General features: G+C 40.8%; 1 protein-coding gene across 1 annotated transcript in view; it reads left to right on the forward strand.

The window, feature by feature from the left end:
• The first annotated feature begins 19,232 nt into the window (after window positions 1-19,232).
• The window catches only part of ARID4B (AT-rich interaction domain 4B), a 98,546-nt gene continuing 90,261 nt past the window's right edge, over window positions 19,233-27,517 (forward strand). The window contains exons 1-2 of the mRNA XM_019548615.1: window positions 19,233-19,254; window positions 20,667-20,803. Coding sequence (XP_019404160.1) covers window positions 19,233-19,254; window positions 20,667-20,803 — 159 coding nt within the window. The remainder of the gene's footprint in view (window positions 19,255-20,666; window positions 20,804-27,517) is intronic.

A 27,517-nucleotide genomic window follows, 5' to 3' on the forward strand; every position in this document is an offset into this window, starting at 1 on the left:
CCCCTCACCAGGTCGTTGCCAGTGGCCAGCACCAGGTCCAGCAAGGCACCTTATGTTTTGAGCAGCATCCATGGCACTGATCTCAGCCCATGACAGCCCAGACTTGCTCCAGATCCTGTGGCTTCATGGGTCTTGTGTTTGACACCCCTGATCTAGAGTTTGTCTAGTTTTGATGAGCAAAATTGATTATGTTCCTTCTGTCTCAACTGCAAGAGATGTTTCTGAAACTCACTTTTGTGGCTGTCTTCTGAATGATGTCTAGTTTTTGGAGGTGTATTTTAAAATTACACCTCTTTCCCCACCTTTAAAATAACTGATTTTAACTATGATTTAAATCAGAAAGCAGGAAAACTTATTGTACTTTTAGTTATTTTCCTAAAGAAAGGTCAATTCTCACCGGTTGGTAAATATTAGTACTTGGTGTTTTGGAATTAAATATAGTCCTTACGCTACTTTTTGCTCTCTTGGGGATTAAGTAGCTGTGTATCTTAACATACATCTACTCAGATTCTTGATTTACATTTTTGTTTTAGAAAAATATTTCTTATTTGTTAAGTAATTGTCCATGCCTTGTTAAGCTGCAGTTAGATAAAAATTAGAATTCAGGTATACAAACAGATTTTTAAAATGTTTTTAAAATAAAGCAACTATGTGTCTGTAATCTTACCAAAATACATTTTGATTTTAAAAGTCAAAACGTGTTATCTGTAAGTAATGAATTTTTGGTCATTGTGGGTGCCTGTAGATGTCAGGATGCTGCTCCTGTGCACTGTAATTACGTTGTGTCATAGCTGACTCAGTCAAGTCTGCTGGAGTGTGCTAATTGGTGCACTCCACCAGCCTCTGTGTTTCATGTACTCGAGATCCCCACACTTCAAAACAGTGGTGGGGGTGCTTTAAAGCTTGTTGAACAAACTTTATTTAAAGCGCCTCTGCAGCCTTTTTGAAGCACAGGAAGTTGAATACTCAAGGCCCCATGGGTGCTTTAATTAGAGCGATTCTTGGAGCACCTGTAAAGACGCCCTATGGCCTTTGAGATTTTAGAACTATTAGATCTCATCTTCTCATACTCATACCCATGGATTGGAAGAGGTAAACAAACTTTACTGCCTTTCAACTGCCAGTTTGTTTTCCAAACAAAGTGGATGTAATTGGATCAAACCAGTTGAATAAGCTGAAATGAAGAAAATATTTTTTCTGAATCTGTAGATGAGGCTACAGATTCCAAAAGCTGCTTCAGTGCTTCATCGATGACGGCTATCGGTCAATAGATTAAGTTCCTTTAAAATGTTGGCAGCAAATTTATACTCTTTGTATATCAATCCTTTATTAATGAATATACTACAATAAGTTTAGGCCTTAATAAAGATTGCCAATAATTTTAAATGTGTTTATTTTAGAAAGACAAAATATTAAAAGTATTGGAATTTTTAATCTATTTTTGACAACTGACAGAATTTGTCTTTGTTGTTAATTTACCATCTCAGTTCCCTCTTAAAATAATTTGTCATTTTCTTGTGGATCATGAAAAAAAATACCAGTTTTTGACAGATGAGATATGGGTTGTTCTAGGATAGTGACACTCAAAATGTTTTGGACCTCTGAGTTGGATCAGACCTGCACTCCGGGATTGGGCCCTGTGTCACTCCATGTGCCTGGGTCAGACCCTAGGGCCCAATACTGCCTGTGCCTGGCTGGGATTGGGGTCTCCTGCTGCTTCTGCGTAGCTCACATGCTGGGATCAGGGCTCCATGCTACTCTCACCCTGCCAAGCACCCCTGTTATAGGACCATTAGTAGAAACACTTTTAGTATGTTTTGAGATCTTGATGTTTGACTCCTATTGAATTGGTATAGTGACAACTTTTTTTTTTAAGTGAGGCATCCTGTTACCTAGTTTTTTGTGTGTTTGTTTACTTAATCAACCTGATTTAATCTTGGCAAAAATTATCCATTTATTTAGCAGAACTTGTTTTCCATTAAGGCTTGTTAGTATGTGTCAGTTATGTTCTTAGCCTTTTAAATAGTCTTGTATCATTTATTCCATTATTTTCCTCTAGATCAGTATAAGCGAGTTAACTTGAGGAGTTTCCTGGTTTATCCTGTTGTCCTAATTTAAACATTGGCACAACTGTTTTTTCCAGTTCTTTGAAACTTCCCAGTTTTCAAAGAAACGGCATTCCCAATTCTGAGACATTTTCAGCTTCTAAAATGGGGGCAAATTATCCAGATCTACAGATTAAAAAGCCCTTGCTGTATAGCAGCCTTGTTACAGGTTTCCCTTGCTTTAATGCTGTACATGCATCCTGGAAAACGGCACATAACTTGAATTTGCTTAAAGGGAACTTTACAGTGCAACAAATAGGGATATGTTCCAAGATCTCGACTGTACTGACCCCCAGACCCATTTCTACTACTTCTACAAGACAGTTTTGGTACTCGGCAACAGCAGAAGTACACACAAGCACAGGGTGGTGGTGAATGTTACCATAATGGGGAAGGCAGCTACAGAAACATGTCACAGACAACAAGCGAAGAGACAGATCCACACAGGAGACTATATTTTGGTGCGCATTACTCCCAAATGTGCATTGCACAATGCACCACCCAAAGCAGCGGACTGCAGGCTTCTACCACACTGATCACATAAGAGTTAATTTACCTTGCGCATAATGAATTTTTGGTATAAAAAGGGTCATTGCATAAGAGTGAATTTGCACATATAGAACCTGCATAAAGTGGGTAGTCATAATTGGGAAAATAATGCATATTGTTAGGGAGATTTTATTTCTCTTAGATCTTGATACAGAATAGAAATATTTATTTATTCTTTTCATTCTGCCTTTTCTTCATTATTGATAGCTCTGCCATTTCTCTCTCATTCTGATCCTGAACCTATTGTTAGATTCCTTTTATTCCTGACTAAAAGGAATCTGTAGTTATACTCACTTTAGAGTATTCAGATTCCCATACTGGAAGTGTTAGCTTTTCTTTCAGAGCTACTTGCTAAAGCTAAATTAGGTTATTCAAATATCTATGGTTCAAAAAGAAGCCTTTCTTATTGATAAGATCCTTCAAAACAGAACCCAGATAAATTTCAAGTTAATTGCTTGCCTTATTCTTCTGCAAGAGTTCATCCTTAAATATGTAACCCATTATTGTGCTGACTTCACTTAGTTAAATGCATCCCTGGCAAATACAAAAAAAATCTAACCAAAATTAACAAAGGTGCATTAATTTCAGTACTTGAAAACTGTATATAAAATGCTAAATTAGTCCATTTTTTTAAAACTTAAAATAATTGTCAGTTGGTTGCTATAGCAGTGATTGTGATTTCAAACTGGAGTGTGGATTTGAGGCGGGGAAATGAACAGCAGGAGCAGCAATTCAAAATATCCTTCCTTCTTAAAGAGTCCATAGCAGTACAGAGCAAGGGGAAGGGACCCATAGAAGGGATTATACAGGAGTAGGATTATTTCTAAATACAGCCATCAGCAGCTCTTAAGTGTTTGATTCAAGAACATATTTAGTCTTCTGTGGTGTTACATAATACTGACTACACAAATGCAATCTACCCTAAGGATCTCAAAGCACTTTGTAGTGGTCATTGAAGTTGGGACACCCATGTGGGTAAGGTATTTATTGACCTCATTTCCCAGGTCTGAAAGGTGATGCATACTGGATGAGCTTTGTAGCTGCACAAGAAGTCTTGTGCAAAGCCTGGAAGAGAATCGATGTAATTTGTTTTTTGGTTTTTTGTTTTGATGAAACAGTGTTTCCTTTAACTTGTCCTTTTACCCACCACAAATGTTTATGTCAAAATAATCAAAAGAGCAAAATGAATAATATGAGAGATTAAAGCACGTAAGAAATTCTTGGGTTTGTGTGTGCCTGATTTTGTTCCTTTACCCTGACAAATTGATTTCAGATTTGTTGTTTAAATCGCCAGTTCTAATCATTATTTAAATCACTGAGCAGGAAATCTTGATTTTTAAATAAATTTTAATTTTGTTTTGTATTTAATTTTGTTTTTCTACAGAGACACTTAGGTTCATTTGTTGGTTATAATCGGGGATCCTGGTCTTCCCTGATTTAAAAATTGCAAAGGCTCTGATTAAAACCCCAAATCCATGATAAAAATTAAAGGCCACCCCCCACCCCAGCCCTCTCCCCGGTGCTGCTGGTGCCCCTCACTCCCCCCCACAGCAGCCCCCCAGACACGCGCACACAGACACTGACATCCACCCCAGCAGGTAAGTGTGTGTGTGGAGGATAGGGAAGGTGCTGGGGGGGGGCATGTCCCTGTGCCCTTCCCAGGAGCTGGGCTGAGGGGTGAGGACAGGGGTGCCCCTCTGCAGGCCGCACACATGTTGGCCAGCCTGACAGGGGTTCGCACATGGCATCCACCATTGCAACTCTGCCACTGCACCCTGGGCTGTCTTCCCATGGCCGGCTGGATGGCTTTGTGAGCAAGCAGCACACCGCACATGCGGGCTGCATGTGTGCCACCTGGCTGGCTGTGTGGGAGCTTGCATGCAGCTGCTGCTACAGCACTGTTGTTGCATGTGTTGCATAGCTGGCTGCATAGCTTCGGCAGTGCGGGGTGGTGGTGGTGGCTGAGTGCTGGTTGGGGCGTGGGCCTTGCAAACGCTGACTGCCACCGCTGCTGCTTTCCTGTGAAGCCGTGTGCACACGGAGGTGGTCTGTCTGCTGGCCCGGCTCTGAAGGCAAGCGGCAGTGGCGGCATGAGGTGGTGGCGGCCCGTGTGTGCGAAACCCCCTAGTTGGGTGGCATGCAGCCGCCACCACCACCACCGTCCTGTGCCGTTGCTGCCTCTTATCAAAAGAGCCGTGCCTGCAGGTTGGGGGGCTCGCACGTGGCAGCTGCGGCCACCACAACACCTTTGCTGTCTTCCTGAGGCTGGGCACGCAGCTCCGTGTGCATGCCTCCGTGGTGACGGTGGCAATACAGAGACATGTTGCAGGCAAGTGGCAGTGGTGGTGGCTGCCATGTGCGAACCCTGCCACCATCCGTTGCTGTTGCTGCAGTGCCATGCCTGCAGAGCTGTGCCCAATGAGGAATGTGGTGGCAGCCGCCGCATATGAGCAGCCACCTTCCCTCCTCACCCCAGTCCTACCCCACAGCCCCCAAGTACCACTTACCTTCAATCTCCAGGGGTGAAGGGCAAGCCTGAGCCCAGCCTTGGCTGACTCAGATGCTCAGGCCCTGCCCTTCCCCTTCTTCCTCCTTCTCTGGGCAGGACTGGGGGTTTTCTGCCCTTTCTGAAATTAGGTGTTGCATCCTGCAAGAACTCTTTTCAAAAGCAGAGAATCCACAAGTTTCTCTGCTAAAAGAGAAAAGACACATTTTCTCTGATAAAAACGGAATCTGTGGTTTTCTCAGTTTTTCCATGGGAAACAGAGAACCTGGAACTCTGGTTATAATTATTTTTTAAAAAAATGTTGATTTACAGCTAAATGTAGTCTTTATGCTAAAATTGGTTCTCTTTGTTAACCAGGAGAGTATGCCATCTACGCATATCTAAGCAATTGTATTGCTAACATTTACCCAGATTTATTTTTTGTATTATTATATTAGAAAGTAATAATTCTTATTTACTAGATTAGTATAATTTTCCTCTTGTATATCCAACACAGTTATGGTAGCTTTTACTAATAAAAACAATTCTAAATGTTGTTCTCTTGCATTTTAATTGAATTCCATTGCAATTCAACTTCATAGAAGTAGCAAATGCAGAGTTAATCAAAACATGATTTGCATTTTAAACTGACTTGTTATACAATGGAGACATTATCTGTGATTAGTGAATTTAACTTGTTTCTGGTCATAAGAATGTTCAGAATTTTAGAAATAATAACTCTTAACCTCATGTCTTGTTTTATTTGTAGTTAGGAAGAAAAAAACAAGTTTTTTTGTCACTTCAACTCTTGGGCATTTTCTGAATTTTAAATAAACTAGTCATTGAATTAAACTAGTTAATAAACTGAAATGAAGAAAATCTCTGTGCATGGGTAGAAGAGGCTCCATTTAGCATTTCAAGGTTCTTAGGCCAAAGGCTTCTAGCAGTTCAGTTGTTTGACTGATTTTAAAACTTTATCAGAAAACATGCATAGTATTATTTTTTTTCAATTAACTCATTTTAATAGATTATAATAAGTTTGGGCTTTAGCATAAGTTGCCAATTTCAGAATCTAAATAGTTTTGTTAAAATAATCATTTTTTATTTTTTCTCTCATCCTTGATTTTATTTGTTCTCATCATGATATCCATAATCTTATTTTGATTTTTTGATAACCTTGAAGCAATATTTAGCATGCTTTAAAAATTTGTGCGAGTTTACAAAACTAAATCTTTAAAAGGTTTTTAAAAAAATGGTGGTTGTGTGCTATCATGAACAGAAATTTGTAGTGTGCTAAGCCATCTTTCACTGGTGCATGTGTAGCAGCCATTTCACGTTGTGCAGTTGCTTCCCATCAGCCATTTTTTAGTTAAAATTTCCAGCAAAATTCACCGTAGTTTTCTTCATAGAGTTCTCATTTCTGCCGGTGAAAGATTGGACAGCAGACAAATGCAGCAGCTTTACTTAAAGGGACAGTGTCAGTTTGAAGAATTTTTTTTCTTCTCCCTGTTGCTAAGAAAGTTCCCTACACATGGGAAACTACAGTCTTTTTGACTAAACATAACATATTAGGCAAAGTTAAACAAATTAATCTTTTCTAGTAATAGGTGTTTCCAGAAAAATTGTATCTGCTGTTGTTACAACTATGATATGTAACTTGGTGGCCTTCTTGAAATCACACTGGAGAGCTTTTCGATGACTGAATTTCCCCAAAACAGTTAATTGAGCTGCAGACAGAGATGTCTGCAATAGATTATTCGAAGTAGTTCTGTTGACTGAGACCCAAGATTCTGCAGTTAGCTGCTCTCTGCTTTTCCTAAGAGCTCACTCATGAAGTTCACTGCAATTTGGTACTTTTCACTAACTTATTGATGGAAAAACTGAAAGAAAAAACAATAATTTCCTCACAAGTAGTTCTCTCTCATAATTCTTGAAAATAGTTCTTTAACCCTTGTCAGTTTATAATATTGGAAAGATTAGATATTAGTGGGAATTTTGTCCCAGTGTCACAGTAGGAAGATAAAAGTAAATGCCAGGGAAGTATCAAAATAGTAGTTTTGAGAATTATGAGGAAAGCTTAGCCAGATTGGCCTCAGTCTGTGGATAAGAGATTTGGAAGGGAAATTAGAATGAGCTATAACAAAATGTAAAAACCTTTAAATACTGGAATTCTGAGAGATACAAATAGAAAAGGCAAGAATTTCTTAGAGTGATATCTTTTACTGGACCAACTGTATAGTTGGGATAGACTTAGACAAACATGCAAAAAGAATGCAACACTCTCTTCTTCAGGTCACTGTGCACTTGGTCTAGTCACACTTTGGTTATCCCCCAAAGAAATCCTTGTCATCTTGGCTAAAATATCATTAACACTACAAATGAAAAAGTAATTGTTACTTGTAACATTTGATCAGGCAGCAATATGTTTTAGAAATATTGAGCATTACTGAGGTAAAATAATAGATTCTGAGCATTAAGATGGGAATGATTGGATTATTTGGTTTTACAAGCGTCATTTTTTGAAGCTTAAACTTTCACTTGAATGTATCCATGAGTGTAGTTGCTGATTCTGCAGTATGGAGTTGTCTAAAAACTGCCCATCTCTGAATCAAGAATGGTTGATACTAAATATCTCACACTTACATACTGACTTATTTTGGAGTCTCATTTGAATATCTTGTGTGGTCTTTTGTGTAAAATAAAAAAGTAAATAAATAAATAAATAAAAAAAGCAAATTACCAGTGGGAGAGGCATCCTGTATCAGTTAACGTGATGGGTTTTTTTTCCTAATTAGTCATTCAATTTGGGTAGTCAAAATAACTGATTTGTTTGGGCAGGGGTTGTTGCATGAGACAGTGGTAGAGGTTGCAACAGTTAATTTTTGCCCCCTGGCTGCAATGCCTGACACCTTGTCTTGCTGCATTTTCAGTCTGTTATTGTCTAGTATTCTGTTGTGGTTTAAATATTCATGGACTGAGAAGCCAAAGGGTCCTAAAACTCGAGAAGGTAAGTAGACTAGATGATCTGCTCAGGTCTCTTCCAACCCTAGAAACTATGAAACTAAGTAGTGTAGCATGTGCCAGCTCAGGAGCTTCATGTGGACAGCATGTAGATCAGAGAACACTAAAAGCCCTCCCTCCCACTGCCTGCTCCTCTTCCCCCCCCCCCCCGGCTTTAAGATAATGTAAATGGTTTTTTTAAGGAGGAAATTCTAAGGTCTTTTTTCCTGTGCTGGCTTAAAAAAAATTGGGCAGGCCCTTTTGGCTCAGGACAGAAGTTACACATAAACCAGTATAAGTGATCCAAAACCAGTTCAGATTTGTAGCACAGCAGAAGTGCAGCGCACATAAACTACTTTCAAAATGGCCAAAACCAGTTTAAGACTTACACCAATTTAACCTAAATCAGTTATTGAAATTCTGTCCCAGATCTCCTCCAGATTGATGTCAACTCGCAGTCTCCCAGCATCCCAGGATGCTTGGCACCTCCCACACAAACTCCCCCTTGCAGGGTGGGTGGGTTAGCTTTGACCCAAGCTGTCTGCTCCAGCTGAGCTTTGAGCTGTGGTTTAGTGCCTGCCCCTGCTCCCCCAAGCTTCTGGCCTGAGCCACTGTATGTATGTGGCTGCATTTTTGGAATAAAAAGTAAATGTTTGTTCACTTGTTTATCAGTTCATCCTATGCAGTTTAGACTAACCTGTGAAGACTGAATTAAATCAGCCTTGGGATTTTTGACCGTCTGTACTTAGCCTTTCTATTTTTAGTTAAGCGATCAGGCTGGGAATCTTGATGTAAAAGGGATTTGGGGTGTGAATGTTTAACATACTTTTCTTTAAAAAGTTGGAGAAAACAAGGTCTTTTTGGAAGTCATCTCTTATCGGACCAACCATATATAGACTAACATGGATAACTATCTTTTGCTACTCATGAATGTATACAGTTGTGGCTCAGTAAAAAATAAATAAATAAAAATCTCTAAATAAATCCTGTTTCTCACATTTCATAGACCATCAGGGCTACAACACCACTCCACCCCTACTTTAGAAAGTTAGTTATTGAAGACTAAACCGATAGTAAACAGCAGTGTCTCTTTTAAATATTGTAACCAAAAATCCTTCTTTTTGTTAGCTCAAGTTGTAATCTTTTGGCATCTGGAAAACCATTTCACTTGGTTCTTGAGTTGTCCTAATCTTCCAAGCTAAATGATACCTGAATTTCTGATACTAGAAAAGAATACCTCAAACCTAGACTCTCAGACATCCTTTTATAAGAGGCAAAAGAGACAGAGCCCAATTCTTACCCTTTACATATTACTAGTGCAATCTTTTCTCCTGCATCTCTGTGTTTGTGCATTGAATATTTAACTTGTTTACATGTGGCTTCCTTGGAACACCCTGTGGTGTGTAGCAGTGCCACAGAATAAATTTGTTGGGCCTGAGTAGCACAGATTAGGATATAAAAATTATAGGTTGCATATGGTTATCTCAAAATTTTGGGAATATTTCCAAATAAAAAGCTGCATAGATATGACATTTTTTGTTTTGAAAAACAACAGTTGGATTTTATGTAGGGGTTCAGGTGCAGCAATATAGCACAATTTGAGAGAAGGTATAGGAATGATCTCATCCCACATAGCTAGATGTATGCATCTTTTTTGTTCTAACTAGGAGAACTGACCTCATTAACAGTCTTGAAGGAAATTACATAAGAGCAGTGTTGCAGTGCTGTTCTTCAAATACTATTTAAGTGCTCCTCTTTGTTTTGAAGTATTCCAGCTTGTTTGAAAGATGGAAACTGCAGTAGTGGGATAGATGCCAACCTTCAGAAGAGGTCAATTTATTTTATAATGGGCATTTATTGATCCTACCAAGTGTAATCTGTTTAAAGGCTGAAGTTGAGTAATATCAGAAGGATCCACCAAATTGGTGGGAATTACTTCTCGGTTACCTAGAAATTGCTCTTATTTAAGTGACACACACAGAGAGATTTTTGGAAACAGATGATGGTAAAAATTCAAGAATATTGATGTTGATTACAAAATTCTCTGGCTTTGGCTTTTAACGTGGGTTGTATACTCTATTGAATATGTTTGCACAGTCTCCGTAAGAGTTAAATCTACTAGGATAATATACAGGACATGTGATGTTATTATGTACCTTGCTGGCAAAGCCAGTCCTGCAGCAAAAAGTCACCCTGTCACGTATGAATTCATAGAGTAGATGCCTTGCTGATTTCAATCTGCTGTGCCTTTTTAATTTATTATTTATTTATTCCATTTGTATGTCACCCTTCTCAAAAAGGTTTACGTCAATCTTTTTGTACCCAACTTTCTTGATTATTAACATTAAAGTTTATTTGGCTGAACCTAACTTGAAATTTAGTTTTACAGCTCCTTATCAGGGATAATGAGTAATGAGAAAAAATCTACATATAGACCAACCATTGTTAATTTAAATCTTACGCACCTCTGCCAATACCAGAGCCTATAGGATAAGGAATCCCTGAGGACTTGTGCATTCTCTAGTCCTCTATGCCATACACAGCAAAAGAAGAATAAATTCATAATTGTTGGTCCTGCTGCTTCCACAGACAGCAGACGGCATGTTGAAAGCACAGCTCCAGCAGACCCTTGAGCTTCTTTTCTGTAAGTTTACCCTCAAGCCATCCATGCAGTTGTGAGAACCTTTGCTTGCAGCTTTACCCATCAATCTCCTTAAGAGGACAAATTTAGTTTAACTGCGAGCCGCATTAAATCTAATGCAGCTTTTGGATTTCTCACTGAGCCCAGACGCACAGTGTGGATATTTTCTGCTGCAGCAACAATACTCTGCTTTCTGTCAGTGAGCTAGAAACTTCTGGCAGCTTCCAGTTTCAGGCTCCTCCTATCAGGCAGCTTTTAAAGTGGCAACACTTCAGTGCATATGTCAGTTATCATAATACATAACGCAGTAGTGGCAATCGCACAGCTATTTAATGCTGTGCAGTAACACTTTATGGAATTGATTTCTTTAACTTGATTGTTTGCGGTGATCTCTCTTTTTTTTTTTTTAAGCCTAGTATTTAAGTACTGAAAATAATAAAAATGGCTCTGCTTGAATAACAGCATATCTAATAAAGACTGCAAAGATACTTACTGCAGCAGTTGTAGCATCTTTCATTCAACGTGTCTTCTCAAAACATGTTATTTTCATCTGGAAGTGCAAAATTGGAAATGTTTGCTAAATTGTAATATAATTCTTCTAGCAGGAGTTGTGGTTTGGGGTCTTTGTACAGTAGCCTCTTGCATTTTGTGCTGCCTCCTGGAAATCATAATTAATGCAGCAGGTATGCTTCCACAGGCTTCCTAGACCTGCTCCTAGGATACTTGGGGTAGAACTCTTACAGGTCTTAGATTCTTCCTGGAAAATAAGCTGTGGATGTTTATAGCAGACTATGTGGTAACGTGGATCAGCCTCACACTGTGAACTTGAGAGCTGGGGAGAGGGAAGCTGAGCAACATTGCAGTTTGACCTCAGCCTCTGCTCCCTTCCATGCCGGTCATATCATCAGAGGAACTTTTGTTTGGAGGGAGTGAGCATTTTGGGAATAGATGCTTCTCTGACGTTTCCTCAGCATGTAGAGAGATTTGGGGGTAAGGTTCCTCATTTAATGCTAATGTAGTATTTATTAATCTGTTTTGTAATCCTGTGTTCCTTCAATAGGATTATTTTACACAGAAAGGGAAACCTGTGCCAGGTGTAGTCTTTGCCTGTTATTTGTCCCTAGTCTTTGAAAACAGTTTGCTTACATGTGCCAATTTAGAATGCGTAAAATATAGCTTTTCATACAGCACTTCAGATGCATAAATATGTGTATTCACTTTATCTTGTACCAGTGCCTATAAAACAGAGGTTTCAGGTATATCTTACTAGTGAGTTTACTCCTCAATCCTTAACAAACTGGAAGTTTCTGTGCTTTGCAGAAAATGATTTTTCAAGATTATTAATCAAATAATCAGCTAAGAAGCATGCCAGACAATTACTTTAATAATTAGCTAAAATGGTGTGGTCTTCTCATTGAGAGAGAAGGCTGGGATCGTTCTCATTGTGTCTTATCGGTGCCACAACTGTTGAAACAGTTCCTTTTGACAGGAGACCCCAGCAGTCTTTCCTGTCCAGAGCAGGTGGGGCTGGACCTGATGATCTCATGAGGTCCTTTCCATCCCTGAATTTCTGTGAATCTGTGAAAGTAAAGTTATATAAAGGTGAGGCTCAAAATATGGAGAGAGAGTGCAGAAGTGCTTGGGACACCTGTTTGAAATAACAAATAACTTTTAAGCAGTAGTCCTGAGAGACTAGTTAGTAGGAAGCAGTTTAAATTTTGTGTTGATTTAAACTGAGAGTGATTTAGTGAGAGTGGTGAGCATTTAACAAAAAGACTGGTTGTACCAAAGTTCTGGTTGAACACTGTTAAGTGCTGTTTATGGGTCAGTAGCTAAGATTGGTTTGAGTTTTTGAGATTCATCCATTTGTCCTAGCTATGGTGTACAGACTTGTTTCACTAGTTTTAATGACCACTATTTTGGAATAGGATGAGGCAGTTTGTATATAACAGTGCATTTAAATCATACTTCATGTCTTTAAGGCATTTAAAAACCCTCTGGTTAATTCTGTAAGTTTGTGTTTATGTATAAACAACTTTAATTAATGTAATTCTCAGTTATGTTAAACTGAGTTAAGGTTGAGAATACATCTCAATGTAATATAGGGTAAAGGCAAATTTCTGAGTGTTGCATCACTCCCAGAATCAAGTGTTGCCATTGAACAAAATCCAGACGCAAACTTGAGAAGCTTAACTTTGAATTTCTTAGAGCTATAACATTTAGTTCTGGGATAATGACAAGGTCCCTAAATGTATGTTTGCCCTAAATTACTGAGCGATTCCCATCTTTAATTTCATTTTAACAGATTGTCTGGTAATTCTGAAGAATCTAAATTAACCAAGAAGAAAGGAAAAGCTAACCATAGTATGCCAAAATCAAATGGGCAAATACTTGTTGATACTTAGAGCATAAAGGAAGGAATATAAGCAGGTTTTGAGGCAAGTGTATTTTATCTTCTGTTGTGTTCTCCTGGCATTGAAAGTAACTTACTGTTGGGGAACTGTTGATTCATTTAAAGTGAGTGAAAACACACATAATTGTAATTACAGTTTTGTGGTTAAGGCCTGAGATTGGCAGTTGTTAGAATGATTATTCTTCTACTTCAACAAGTAGTATCTGACCCACAGGGAAGCATGAAGTCATCAAGGAATTTTGTCATCTTTTATTTAAAAATCCAACTTTCTGAATTAGTGACTTAAAATGTGTTGGAAAGTTCCATTCTGAAGTAGCTTTGAAAAAAGGCATGCAACATGATTGAAGTACAAATGGTGAGTAAAAGGCTTTTTGGTGGCAGATACTGTATTCTGAATGTATGCTTATTTTGAGTGCATCACATTGAAATGATAAATGATTACATTTAATATAACTTCATAGTCGTTACATGATGACTAATGCAGAGAGACTGGATCTTGCATGACTCCAAGATGAACATGATCTGCCAATGTGGGGACTTGGTCAGGAAGGGTAACCACACCTTGTCATGCATTCACAGATGGATCATGAGCATGTCCAAGGAGGTGATCCTCCTCCTCTATGCAACATTGGTCAGGCTGCAGTTGGAGTACTGCGTCCAGTCCTGGACACTGCACTTCAAGAGGGATGTGGACAGCATCAAGAGGGTCCAGAGGAGGGTCACTCTCATGATCAGGGGGCAACAGGGCAGGCCCTACGAGCAGAGGCTACAGGACCTGAACCTGTTCAGCCTCCACAAGAGAAGGCTGAGAGGGGATCTGGTGGGTGTCTACAAACTTGCCAAGGGGGGGCAGCAGGCAATGGGAGAGTCCATGTTGCCCCTTGCACTACCCGGAGTAACAAGGAACAGCCGCTGTAAGTTGACTGAGAGTAGATTCAGGCTAGACATCAAGAGGCACTACTTCACAGTCAGGGCGGCCAGGAATTGGAACCAACTTTCAAGTGAAGTGGTGCTTGCTTCTACCCTGGGGGTCTTCAAAAGGAGGCTAAACAATCACTTAGCCAGGGTCATTTGACCCCAGCATTTTTTCCTGCCCATGGCAGGGGTTTGGACTTGATGATCTGCTGGGGTCCCTTCTGACCCTACCAACTATGAAACTATGTTACAAGTTCGCATAACCTGGGGTGTTAGTACATTAGCAAACTGTTAATACATATAACAGATGTCTAAAGCTGTGGGCTAGAACAACCCAGCTCCAGTCTGGTGTGGGCTGGGTAGCTTTGGTAGCATACCAGCAGCGAGGGAGAGTTTCCTGTGCCCCTAGGAGTGGCACCCATGCCCTAGCCACTTTTTCCTAGCCCCTTGCTCCCTAGCTGGGATCCAAGTGCAGCCTCCAACTGGAGGGGAGCTGCGCCTAGGCCAGGCAGCTGGGTTTTCCTTAGCCCTGGCGGTACGGTGGGTGCAGCTGGAGGCTGCCTGGTCCTGGTTCAGTTCCCTGCTGTTTTAGAAGCTGTGCCTGTGCTGCAGCTGGAGAATAGGGGTAGAGGAAGCCAGAAAGAGCAGATGACAGCAGCTTAGGTACAGTTTCTAGCTGCCTGGCACTGGTGTAGCTCCATTCAGCTGGAAGCTGCGCTCATACCCAAGCTGGGGAGCAGGGCTGGGAGAAACAGTAGCAGAGTGTGTGCAGTTCTCAGCTGCTCAGTCCTGGTGCAGCTCCTTGCTGCTCAACCCAAGCATGGATGTGGGGTGAAGCAGTTTTCCTGCCCCATAGGTCAGATCCAGTGGCCCCATGGGCCGGTTCTGGCCTGTGGGCTGTATGTTGCTGATGCCTAGTCTAGACCAGAGGTGTCAAACTTTCCCTGTGCCGTAGGCTGGATCCAGATTGTGGGGCTCCTTGTGGGCCAGATCCAACCTGGGGAGCTCCAGTTCAGACTCAGGGCATGAAGTGGCGGCAACAACAGCAGCTCCAGCAGTGTTGGAGTTTGAGTGACCCAGTCAGTAATTCAGCCAAAATACCTTTATTAAATGCAAAGTCCAATAGCAGTTGTACAGTCACTTTAAATGAGTGCTCTAAAATACTATAACAAAAGACTAACTACACGTTGGATAGTGGTGTTATAATAAGTAACGCACAGTAATTAGTTATAAGAATTTGATCAGAATATTTACAGCTCAGGTCATGAGGGAGATTCTAGCTGTCCCATGCTGGCTGGCTCCTGAAGATCAGCTCATTACTGCACGTAATCCATCTTCCTGCCTCTTTCTCATCCCCCTAGATTTCTCATTACATCAGCTTCTTTTTGTGTTCTAGAAACTGGTCAGAACTAGCCTGACCTTCCACACAAACTTATCTTGTCATTCCCAGTGTACAAAAACTTCTTGATTTCTTTCTTCATTTTCTGTGGGTCTCCCTAGATATCCTGGAGCCAACTTCCTTGGCCTACCAATCTCCTTCCTGTTGTTCACCCACCTTTTTTCCTGCATTAGCACATCTGTGTCTTCTCACACTTCAACCTGGAGTCCTTAGCATATTGAGCCTGCTTGCCTGCCAGTTTCTGGAATTGCTGTGCTTGCACCTAATCTAATAACATTTCCCAGCACCTATTTCATAATTCCTACATGCATACTGTGGTAGAAGCTCCGGCATGGGGTTGAGGAGCTGAGACCATGGCATTAATGATGAGTGAAGTAGCCAGAGGGTGACTGGGGGATGCATCAGCCCTTGCTTACCCTCCTGCCTCTGACTATCATGCCCACCAGAGCCCAAGGGTCCTGCATTCTGCTCCCTCTGCTCACACCCAGCAACTTGTGGTGCCTCACTGGGGGCTTGTACCCCTGTAGCCATTTAGTAATTTCAGTGAATTGAGAAGATAATCTGGTCTAGGAGCTCAAGTTATTGATGTAATAGTTATAGATATTAGCATTTAGAAACCATCTTTCTTTAGATGGATAGCCTTTACTAGAACAGGATTTTCTTACTTTTTAAAAATGAAACAGTCTGAAAGGTGACTTAAATCTCTAGTGCTGAGAACTTGTATTTTAAGCTCTGTCAGTGATTGCAGAGTTAGGTGAATTCATTTGACAGTAACATTTCAGCTGCAATAATGATATTTTATGCGTGTGTTTAAGTAGTGAGCTTTCTCACAATCGGAGATGAGGGCGTTGGCATTTAGTTTTTTCATACCTTCAGATTTTCCTATTAAAATCTGAAATCCGTTTAAAAGAGATATTTAGTATTTCCTGAACATTAAAGGGGAGTTATTCTTGTATTTGGGACTTTTAATAACTTTGTAAGAGTTCCCATTTCAGCTCTGCTCCCTGTAGTCATTTTTTGTTGTATGTAAACTATCAAATGACCTGCTGAGAACTCTCCCTAAGCAACAGGTCTAATGCTTTTTAACCCAGCTCCCCTCTATCTATGGGGAACTAATAAAAGAAGGGGCCTTATAACATACCTCATGAGTCATTTAAAATGGGGTTACAAGATCATTGAGAGAATTTCCATTGGAGCCCTCTTGTATGAAGGCAGGGTAAATATGCACCTTCACAGACTAACTAAATAAGATAAGGTAAAATCTCTGTTATCCAGCATGAGTGGGGAATGGGGATGCTGGTTATCTAAAAATTCTGGGTATCTGAGAGCTGTACTCAAGGAAGACTGCCATACTTGTAGTGCAGATTTTCAAAGAATGAGTGTACAGTACATTACAGTATATCATATTGTATAAAAAATAAAATGGTATATGGATAAAAATGCCATAATAGTCAGCTACCCCAAATGCCAGGGCAGCCTGGCTGCAGGCGCTGCAGCAGGGGGGAAGGGCGCAAGCACTCAGGTTCCCTCAGAGCGGTGCAGTAGACAGCAAAGCAACACAGTGCCGTGTGCATCCTGCCAATGAAATTCTGGTTAATTACGTATTCTGGTTAGTTAAATGCCAGATAACAGAGATTATACTGTATATACACAGAGCACAAGCTTTTGTGAATGCCAAATCTTGGCCTTTCTCTATATCTTTTTTAGTTGGTCTATAAAGGTGAAGATCTACCCTGCCTTCTGACTGTCTTCAGATTAATGTGGGTAACTGCCTCTGTCTTCATGGATATCCTCTTTAATCTCTGTTAAAACTTCTGTTAGTCTAAACGCGTCTACTTGGTGGTGTGTTTTTGGAATAAAAGCATTGTAACTTTATTTTTCCTCAGTACGTAAGTATAAAGGTTCCCTGGAGTACGGATGCTGATATTCAGTTTAGCTCACAATTTGGTACAATTACATGCTGTGGCATTTTGGAAGAAACTTCATCAGCTAAGAACAAAGTGGCAGACTTACAGAAAGAGTAAACAACACATTTTTTTTGTTACTTCTAGCCCACCATAGCAGTCTCATGCCCTTCCAAAACATTAAATTCAGAAATGTGTTTTGCTGAATAATGAAGTGGAGAGTTAAGGTGCATGCTCACACACCCCTAACTCTGCCCTTTGGAACTAGCAATAACTAATGGGAATTATCTGCCTGCACTCCAGATACATTCATTGCGTTTGCTGTACTGAATGGAAGGATGAATTGGAGTAGCTTGGTAGAGTTGGTCTTGTGATACAACAGTGTCAAAGTTGGGGTTGGCTTTGGAATTCTGTGAGTCTCTTTCCCTGTCTCCTACGGCCATGATCAGACAAAGAGATGCATGTGTAACTTCAGGGATTCATTATAGGGTAGTGTCAGTAGAGGAGGGCACAGGGGCTTGACAGTAGCTAGATGGGAGATAAGCACAGTCCAGGGATTTAATTGTAAATGGGTAAGTGTGCAAGTATGTTAGCTGGGGGAAGGGAATATGTGAAGTGTAGCAGATACGGTATTTCTCTGGGTAGGCCAAGTGTCTGACTACAGGGCAGGTGTATAGAGGTCCTGTTCAGTACAGGTCAGAAACAGATGGAGCATTAGCTGTGTTACACACAGGGAAAAGGAGCCCAGACCTCACTATAAGAGCAGAGACTGCAGTTCCTGCAACATGCATGGGTTTGGGGAGAGGGTACAGCTCCCTTTCTCTTCCTGTACTGCCCTGCCCCCCCAGATGGGGACTCCTACATGGGCAGGGAGATAGAAGATTTACAAAAATTGTAATAGACTGAGCTCATGAGGTTTTGCTGTACACAGATTCTTTTGCTGAAATAATGCACAGATTTTTTGGATAGAGGTAAACTGTAGCAGGGTCTTTGGTTGTAGTCGTGTTGGTCTATGGCAGTGGTCACATCTCGATCCTTTGGTAGATCTCGGAGCCTCTTGGAGTAGATCTCAGAGCCTCTTGGAGTTGACCCAAGGCTAGGGTGGGGGCCTGAGTGCCCCCACGCATGCACGTGTGCACCCCAGCCCAGTAGGTCAGTCTGTGGGGGAGGGACTTTGACTCTGCTCCCCCCCCCCGCCTCACAGACTTACCTGCTGGGGGGCAGCAGCTCAGGGTAGGTCTTGGGTTGCTTTTAAATGCCAAAGGAGATCTCCTACTTAAAAAGGCTGGAGAATGGAGGCCACTGGTCTAAGAACATAAACAAGCAAGGTTCTTTGTGTAGATGTGATATCTTTTATTAGACCAACTAAGTAGCTGGAACAAAGTTCTCCTCAAGCTTTCAGCGCAAATACCTTTCTTCAGGCATAGGGGGAGTCTCTGTTCTGAGATCTTCAAGGAATGAAAGAAGCTGAAAGTGTGGCAGGTGAGTGAGAATGTAAATAGGTGGCAATAAGGAAAACCTGTACTCTTTAATATCTTCATCAGTGACTTGGATGTGGGTGTGAAGTGTACTCTGTCCAAGTTTGCAGACAGTGCTAAATTGTGGTGTGAGGTGCACACTCCGGAGGGTAGGGAATGATTGCAGGCAGACCTGGACAGGTTAGAGAAATGGGCAGTACACAATGGGATGCAGTACAACAAGGACAAGTGCAGAGTGCTGCACCTAGGGCGCAAAAATATCTAGCACACTTATTGGCTGGGAAGTGACCCTCTCAGCAGCACAAAAGCAGAAAGGGACTCCATACTCATAGTGGATTCCAAGATGAACATGCGTCGTCAGTGTGGTGAGATCATCAGCAAAGCTAACTGCACTTTATCATGCATCAGCAGATGCAGGACAAATAGAACCAAGGAAGTGATACTTCCCCTTTATGCAGCATTGGTCAGACCACAGTTGGTGTACTGCGTCCAGTTTTGGGCACTACTTAAAGAAGGATGTTGATAGACTTGAGAGGGCCCAGAGGAGGGCCACTCATATGGTTAGGGGCTTACAAGACAAGCCCTGTGAGGAGAGACGGAGGGACCTGGACCTCTTCAGTCTCTGCAAGAGAAGGCTGAGAGTTGATCTTGTGGCCACCTACAAATTCATTAGGGGGACGCAGCAAGGGACTAGAGATGCTCTGTTCACCAGGGCGCCTCTTGGGGTAACAAGGAACAATGGTCACAAACTAACAGAAAGCAGATTTAAGCTAGACATCAGGAAAAACTTCTTCATGGTGAGGGTGGTCAAAATTTGGAATGGGCTTTCGAGGGAGGTGGTGCTCTCCTACCTTGGGGGTCTTTAAGAGAAGGCTGGATTGGATAGACATCTGGCTGGGGTCATCTGACCCCAGCGTTCTTTCTTGACTAGGCAGGGGGTCAGACTCAGTGATCTGTTGAGGTCCCTTCCAACCCTAGCATCTGTGAATGGGTAGAGAAGGGTGAGAAGGAGGGGGAAAAATAAGTGAAGGATTGCCAGTGGTGAGCAGGGGAGACTGCTGTAGTGATGAGTTCTCCAAGGTAGGAAAGAGGCATTCTGAAAAAGTGAGTAGCTGTAGTAGGGTGCTTTTTTTGCTTGTGATTGATTAAGTTTTTGGCTATACTGAGTACCAACTTTTCTGAATACCATTTTCAGTTTCATTTCTCCAGGGGCCTTGCACTAGCTAGCTCAAATGTCAAGCAGTTGAGACTATTTGGAGCACAGTCAGAGCTATGGTTTGATCCTCATCTGCGTTCAAGAATCAGTGTTAGAATCTGTGAATTTTAAGGAATGCTGCATTGTTTTATGGGGGAAACTGAATTTTGTTCAAAATGTCCCCAAGTGTGGAATGCTAACCTTGCCATGCACAACCTCCAAATCAGGCCAAATTCCAGGGCAACATTGAGTGAGAATGCTGATTTATAAGCCCTTAGTAAACCTTTACTATAGCAGAGCTTAGTACTCTTCTATACTTTTAAGTGATATAAAAGTACTGGGCACTTGCAGATAAGCTTTGCACTGACTGTTTTTGCTGTCAGCCTTACGTTTACACAAGTAGACATGTAAGGCTTTGTTTGGTTAATTCCTGTTGATATCAGATCCATATGTTGTCAGATAATATTAATTCAGACTGTTCAGCAACATTACATATACAGCTATTTCAGTCTGTTTCAGATGTGTTGTCAACTGTCCTGCATTTTTTTAACACCTGTTACGGAAGTGTTTGAGGGATTAAAGGTTATTTGCATTCCGTTCTTTTACAGACCATTGATGAGCCTCCATATTTGACAGTGGGCACTGATGTAAGTGCTAAATATAGAGGAGCCTTCTGTGAAGCAAAGATCAAGACAGCAAAAAGACTAGTCAAAGTTAAGGTATGTGGTTTTCCTCTTACCTTTTCAGGAAGAATTGTGTCTTGATGATATACATCTTCATCCTAGTCATGGGATACTTAAGAGGTTTGGTCAGGGCTAGTTCTTGACTTCCCTTCCAAATGCTGCCAGCCTTTAAAGGAAGCTCTAACATTTCCTGGTCTCCCTAAGGACCCTGGTTTCTGATCTTCATTTAGTTTTGTTAATAAGTCACATGCCTGCTGTTAACACTTGTGGCATTTCATGTTGGCTTGAAATTAATAGACTTAATAGACTAAGATTATGGTAAAACGATACACACTGAATGTTATTTTTGTAATTCATTTTAAAGCTTCTAAAAGTAGATTACACTAATTTCGTTTTAGCTGAGGAGCATAAAATTTTACTATCCAATAGTGACTGCTGATGGTGAAACCTTCACTTTTTGTAATCAAACATCTAGCAAACCGTTACATCTTGTATTTGGGTGAGCTAGAACCCCATTTTGATCCTTTTGACCATGGGTTGATGTCTGAAGCAAGCAATATTATGCAGATTCAGTACAATTGGAAGATGAGCAGACCTATTACAAATTTGGTGGAATAAAATTGCTGGAACTAGAAAGGACAACTCACAGGCTTGTTTTATCAATTAGATAATCAATCTTTAATTGGTTTAAATTTCCTTTTGTTGGATAATAGTTATCTTAAGAGTGTCTAATCTCTGAACAGGCACCATTTTTCTTTCCACTAGCCTAATAAAGAAATCTAGTAGGGCAAAGCTCAAGAGCACTTATAGAAAAGCTCAGTGTTGTAATATTATAATGTGTTAAATTGCAGCAGAGCAACAAACTGCTGTAAGTTCCAATAATGATAAACCTCTAAACATATATGTGATGAGTGACTGTCACCTGAGCCCTGCATTAAATGAGTTACTACTATACAATCATGTAAAGAGTTTCTGGAACCTGCATTCCAGGCCAGTTTTGTCTGTATCAAATGTAAGAGGAATAATACCCAGCTTCAGAAGACCTGGTAGAAGGGTCTGATCTCCATTCCACACCTGCAGTCAGATTGTTAGTATGATTGCCATCTTCTCATTGTATTTAATTAGTCTTAAATATAACAAGCAAGCTTCCATGTTTTCATTCCATTAGTCTTAATTTTTTAACTGTCAGCTGGGTTTATTCCTTTAACAGCGCCATTGAGTTTAAGCTATTAAAGATCAGGAGTCAAGTATAAGAACTGTAATGCTTGTAAAACCACTAAATAGAAATCTTTTAGAGGGCCATTTGCATTTGAGATCTTCCCCCTTAAGTGGTAGCATTGTGCAGATTCATTAATTGTAGCTCAACCACTGCAGCATTGTGCTACTGCATAGATATCTAAGTGAAATGGAACGGAATTCATTATAAACAGACTCTGATAATCTGTGGTCCCCACAACTATGAATCCAAGTTCCTGAAGACAGGATTAGTCCTTACTACCTATTGGTACATCATCTAGGACAGTAAGGTTTCAGACTCTTGTTAGGTGGCCAGAGGGTTACTGCAATACAAAAAATAATTCACTGTTGTCTTTCTAAATCAGTGGTGTTCAACTTTTGGTTTTGTAGGCTGGTGGAGTGGTGTGAGGTTGGTCTGCAGACTGGATTGGGTGGACCCAGCCTTGTACACTGAATCCAGCTGTAGAGTGACCCATGTGCCTGTCCAGTCTGATACTCAGGGCTGTGTCATCTGGCTTACGAGGCTACCTATTGGTCTGAAGATTTGGTGGGGAGGAAGAGTGGTTTCAGTGTTAATTGCTGCTGCTTTGGATTCATCCCACAGGCCAGCGGTTGAGCACCAGCTGTTCAAAATAAACCCATCTAAAGTTTAACGAACAAGAATTTTAACCTGGAAGTGGCCCTTGAATTTTTCATAAACACTTCTTATTTGCAACCCCTTCTGGCACAAAGTTTTCCAGCATTGTTTATATAGCTTTTCACTACCAGTTTTGCTATCCTTGAATTTTTGGTAGTTTACTAGTTACATATGTTCTGCTTGTTTATAGCCTCTATTTCAGTCCCACATATTGTACATACCCAAGTCATCTTTGGATTAGTAATTCTGCCTTCCTTATCAGGGAAGTAAGTTATCTTTAGTGAATCAATTTTAGCTTGGAGATTCCATTTACATTTCATAACAATTATCTGTCTGGTATAAGACATGTAGGAGGATGGCAACAGACTTTTCAGGGCTGGAGATTAGTTATTATATGTTTCTTCCCTGGCCTCCACAATTTTTAACTTACTGATATATTTCTAGAGGCAACGGTACTGCCATTATTTAAGTTTGCTATCCTAGTTTGCATTAAAAAAAAGAGTTCTACAGCAAAGAACCATGCATTTTTCTTCATCTTCCAGGTAACTTAATACAGCAAAAGCTACGTTATCTGGCACCTTACAAACTGACATGCTCTGTTAACTGGCATGCCAGTCAACATGGCAAAAGCGAAACTGGAAGTGCCCACCATGGCACTTCCAGTTTTGCTGAGCCCCCATGGCCCAGGCAGGGCAAAGTAGTCAGTGCTGCTGAGTCCCCATGGCCTGGGGCATAGCAGCTTGTCCCCAGTGTGACCAGGGCCTCCCTCCCTGTCCCCCAGTGCACTGGATATGGCGGGAGGGGTGGTGGCCCAAACAGACAAAAATGCCTGTTTGGGCCTCTCAGGTAACTGGCATACTTAGTTATCTGGCACTCCCCATTCCCCATGAGTGCTGGATAACAAAGCTTTTGCTGTAAATTGAATTAAGCATTAGTACAAAAGTAACATTCAGTTTTTGTTGTTGGTAAAATGTCTTTAATATTTTTGGAACAATACATAACTGTACTTTTCCCCCAAATCTTAAACATTTACAAGATTTTGTATAAAAAAAATTAGCTACTTTATTAACGTTACTGTGGAAGACTATTAAAATAGCTTAGGCTTTTGGAAGATAGAGGAGGTGGTGCAGGTTTGACTAAAAAGCAGAGGCTCCTGTAACCAGGGTGATAATGATGATTCATTCTGCCTTTTTCTTTTGCACAGTCATAATTTACAGGCACTTGTCTCTTTCTCCCCCACCCCCTTTTCACTCCTAAATTCAAAACTCTGTGTGAAAAATATTTCTACTAAAGTGATTTTCATTAAAATAGTGTGCTCTTAAAGTGCTTGGCCACATATATTCTGCTCTTGGGGAGTACACATCCCAGGTTCTAGAGAACAGAACCTTTTGACTGCATCTGTGGATCATGTCTCTGCCCTAAATTATCCCCCGTCCCTGATTCAGGGGCTCATAGGAAAGAACAAAGTCACCCAACTCGCATGTCCTTCTTATGTCCTTGGTGCTGCCTGATGGAAGCTATTGTAAGTCTGTGCTGCAGTCATGCAGAAGTCACCTCAGTCTAGAGATACCTAAGCCAGCTTTAAACCTGGCTTGGTACTAGTAGCAATCTGGCTGCAGCAGCCCAGAGCTCAGCATAACCTAGTTTACCCTGCTGAGATGTAAATTAACACATGCTGAGTTTAAAGCTAACTTGGTTATCTCTGCTACATTGCAGTCACTTCTGTGTGATTGCCTGTCCCTTGTGCTTCTATACAAAAAATGTATCTTTCTGTTGTAGGTTAGGTAATCCATGTGCTCAGGAGTAATTTTCAGTTTCAGCTGGGAAATTTTTTGTCGGTTTTCTTTTCACCTAGTACCATCTATTAAACTTCCTAATTGAATAATCCCTCCCAACCCCCTTTTAAATATTGTTAGGGGAGAGAGCTCTGTTCCCTTCCCCCACCTCCACCCCCTTTGACAGACTGACACTTTGTGGTTATTTTCTTGGAGATTTGCACTTGGTATTTTATTTCGTCTTAAGTTTTCAGAATGGTCTTTAAAAGCAAGTTATACTCATTTAAAACTTTATTTAGATACATTTGAGAGATTCTTTGGGCTCAGGAAGGCAGGATCTGTCTGGCTTTAAACAGTGTCAGCTCTTGCTACTGCCTTACATTCTAAGTTTCGTGATTTACTGAGTCATTCTGCTGCCTATTCCTTCCTCACATTTTAGGAAGGAGGTGGTCGCAGCCCTGTCCCTTAGGAGTGGAGATATAGACAGGGCTCTGTCTACCAAATGAGAGCAGTTAATCTATTGTACCCATAAAGAATCAGATATTAGACCTGTGCTAGTAAATAAGTCATCCTGTATCTGACAGGTGCAGAACCTGCAGTGCTGCCCTATGGACTTCTCATACCCACTATTAGCGTTTTCTTCCCTAGCCCCAGGGTTGCTGATATAGATCAATTTGGCACAGTCTACTCTGGTGTAGTTCATCAGGTCTGCTTCAGCCCCTGATGCCAAGTAAATTGGCTCCTCTGCAAGAACAACATTTGTTCTGTACTCAAGTATTAGCAAGGGTGGGTTACCTTCCTGTTCTCCTAAAATGCCACTCTGATTCTAGGACAAAGAGTCAGTGCAGAGAGAGAGAATACAGAGAGCATCTTTATATTCATACTGTTCTGTACTGATCCCTACGTGTGATGATCCTAATTCTTAGAGCTACAGTGCATCTTGAAGTATATATTAAGCCAAGAAAACTCCTCTCTGTTATCAAGAGCCACGTCACCATTACCACAGGGATAGCTTGTGCAAATCTTTTACCGCCCTCCCAGTTTGTAAAAGCTTCAGAAGAGGAGTGGCAGCAATCCTCTGATTTGGTTCCAGTACTTATTTTTACTCTAACTGTTACCTTCTGTAGGACCTTCCAGGGCTGACTTTGCAGGATGGCAGAGCACTTGGAAACACATGTTGAGATATTTGGGAATGTTTTTTTGAACTTTTTGGACATCTTCAGTAGTCTTTGCCCAGGACTTGTAATGCCTGTTTGTATACCGTCATCAATGCTGTGAATTTCATAAAAGTTTTATAAATGCCAAGTTTCATACATTGGTTTTGAAGATTTCTGTTTGCATTCTAGAAGAAGTAAAAAATGTAAGATAGCTACTTGGAAAATAATACTTACTTTTACTAAGGATTCTTTAGGAGAAATTTCTCAATCTGATGCCTGATTTGGCAGTTGTGTATAATAGTCCTCATTTAGCAAAGCTCACAGCACCCATTCCTTTTCATCAGGTACATACTTACAACCTCAGAAACAGAGTACATAGAGAAAAGCACTGACAGTTCATTGTATAGCAACTGCAGTTCTTAGTGATGTTACCTCTGTCTAGTCTGTGAACCACCTTCCTTCTCTGTTGTTGTTGAGTCCGATAACACCTGGATTTTGTGTAGGCAAAGGAAGTGAGTGTTGGCCTCCCTTCTGCAACCCTTGTCCTTGGTACTGGAGGTGGGCAAGGGCATGCAAGGGACAGACACAACTCTGCAGACACTAATGTCCAAAAAATTGATCTTGAATGCTTATGCACCACAAGTCAAGTGCCTGTAGGGATGTCTCAAGATTCCATTTACTACTGTGCAGATAAGTAGCTTCTTAGAACATAAAAGCTGGGCTTCAGATGGATGAATGTACTTCACCCTTTTCAAAGGTGTTTTTCAGCTAGTGATGCTCTCACCTTGTCCCAAAACTGTGCTCTCTTGTTTTAAGTAATTTTCTTAATTATAAAAACTAATAACTTAATTTTTAAAGTCTCTGAAAATAGGTGACATATTCTTGCTGCAGTTAGCATCCTCTTGATCATTTAATTGTTAAGGCAGAATTAATGAAAATGTATCACAGTACATGTTATGTGTACAGATAATTCTGTGAACATATATGCTGTTATCTTCCTTTATTTACCCCATTGTAAATAGAAACTGGCAATCCAAAGTTCCTCTAGTCAAAACGTGACTTTTCAAACATACAAAGATGTAAACCATTGGTATAGGGATATAACTGCTCTGTTGGTTACTGTAGTCTTTTAAACAACCTAGGCAGGTTGTGTTGGGGTATATGAGATTGCCCTGTCATTCACGTGCAGGCAAACGTAAAGTGACACTCCCTAGAATTTCTTCAAAACTTTATAAAAGAGTTTGAATTAAAATTAGTCATTATCCAGGCTGCTTCAGCAGAGTAGTGCCACAAGGTAAAGTCAGGATTCAAGGTCATTTTGAGGGACATGTGATGCATTTCAATTTCTGTACTTCATAAAATGTTCAGTCTTAAGCCCTTTTGGATGAGTTAATTGAGTAAGATTTAGGCCTTAAGTCTAGCTTAACTAAGATTTTTCTCCCCCCAGCAATGCATGAATATGTGAATTCATATGTAGATACAAATTTTCTCCAGGAAATCATAATGAAACTTGCTTTCAAAGAGACAGTGACAGCACACTCAGGAAACATAATGTCTTGTTATAGCAAACTTGTAGATTAATAACTGAAAGACAACAGACTTTTGTTCAGTTTTTGTCTTTGATAGCATTCTGCCCATAGCCACTTTTACCACTTGCCCTGCCTGCAGTTTGTTTGCTCTGTGATTTGCCTGGAACTTTCACTCAGTGATAGAAAAACATTTTAAAGGGAAGTGTGATTATAGAAGCACTTCCTGGGGTTGGATGCATCTTATAGTTTCATAGTTTCTAGGGTCGGAAGGGACCTGAGTAGATCATCTAGTCCGACCTCCTGCCATGGCAGGAAAGAGTGCTGGGGTGAAACGACCCCAGCAAGGTGTTCATCTAGCCTCCTCTTAAAGACCCCCAGGGTAGGAGCCAGCACCACTTCTCTTGGAAGTTGGTTCC

The sequence above is a fragment of the Crocodylus porosus genome, unplaced genomic scaffold (assembly GCF_001723895.1).
Source record: "Crocodylus porosus isolate Cpor-Errol unplaced genomic scaffold, CroPor_comp1, whole genome shotgun sequence".
Lineage (NCBI taxonomy): Eukaryota > Metazoa > Chordata > Crocodylia > Crocodylidae > Crocodylus > Crocodylus porosus.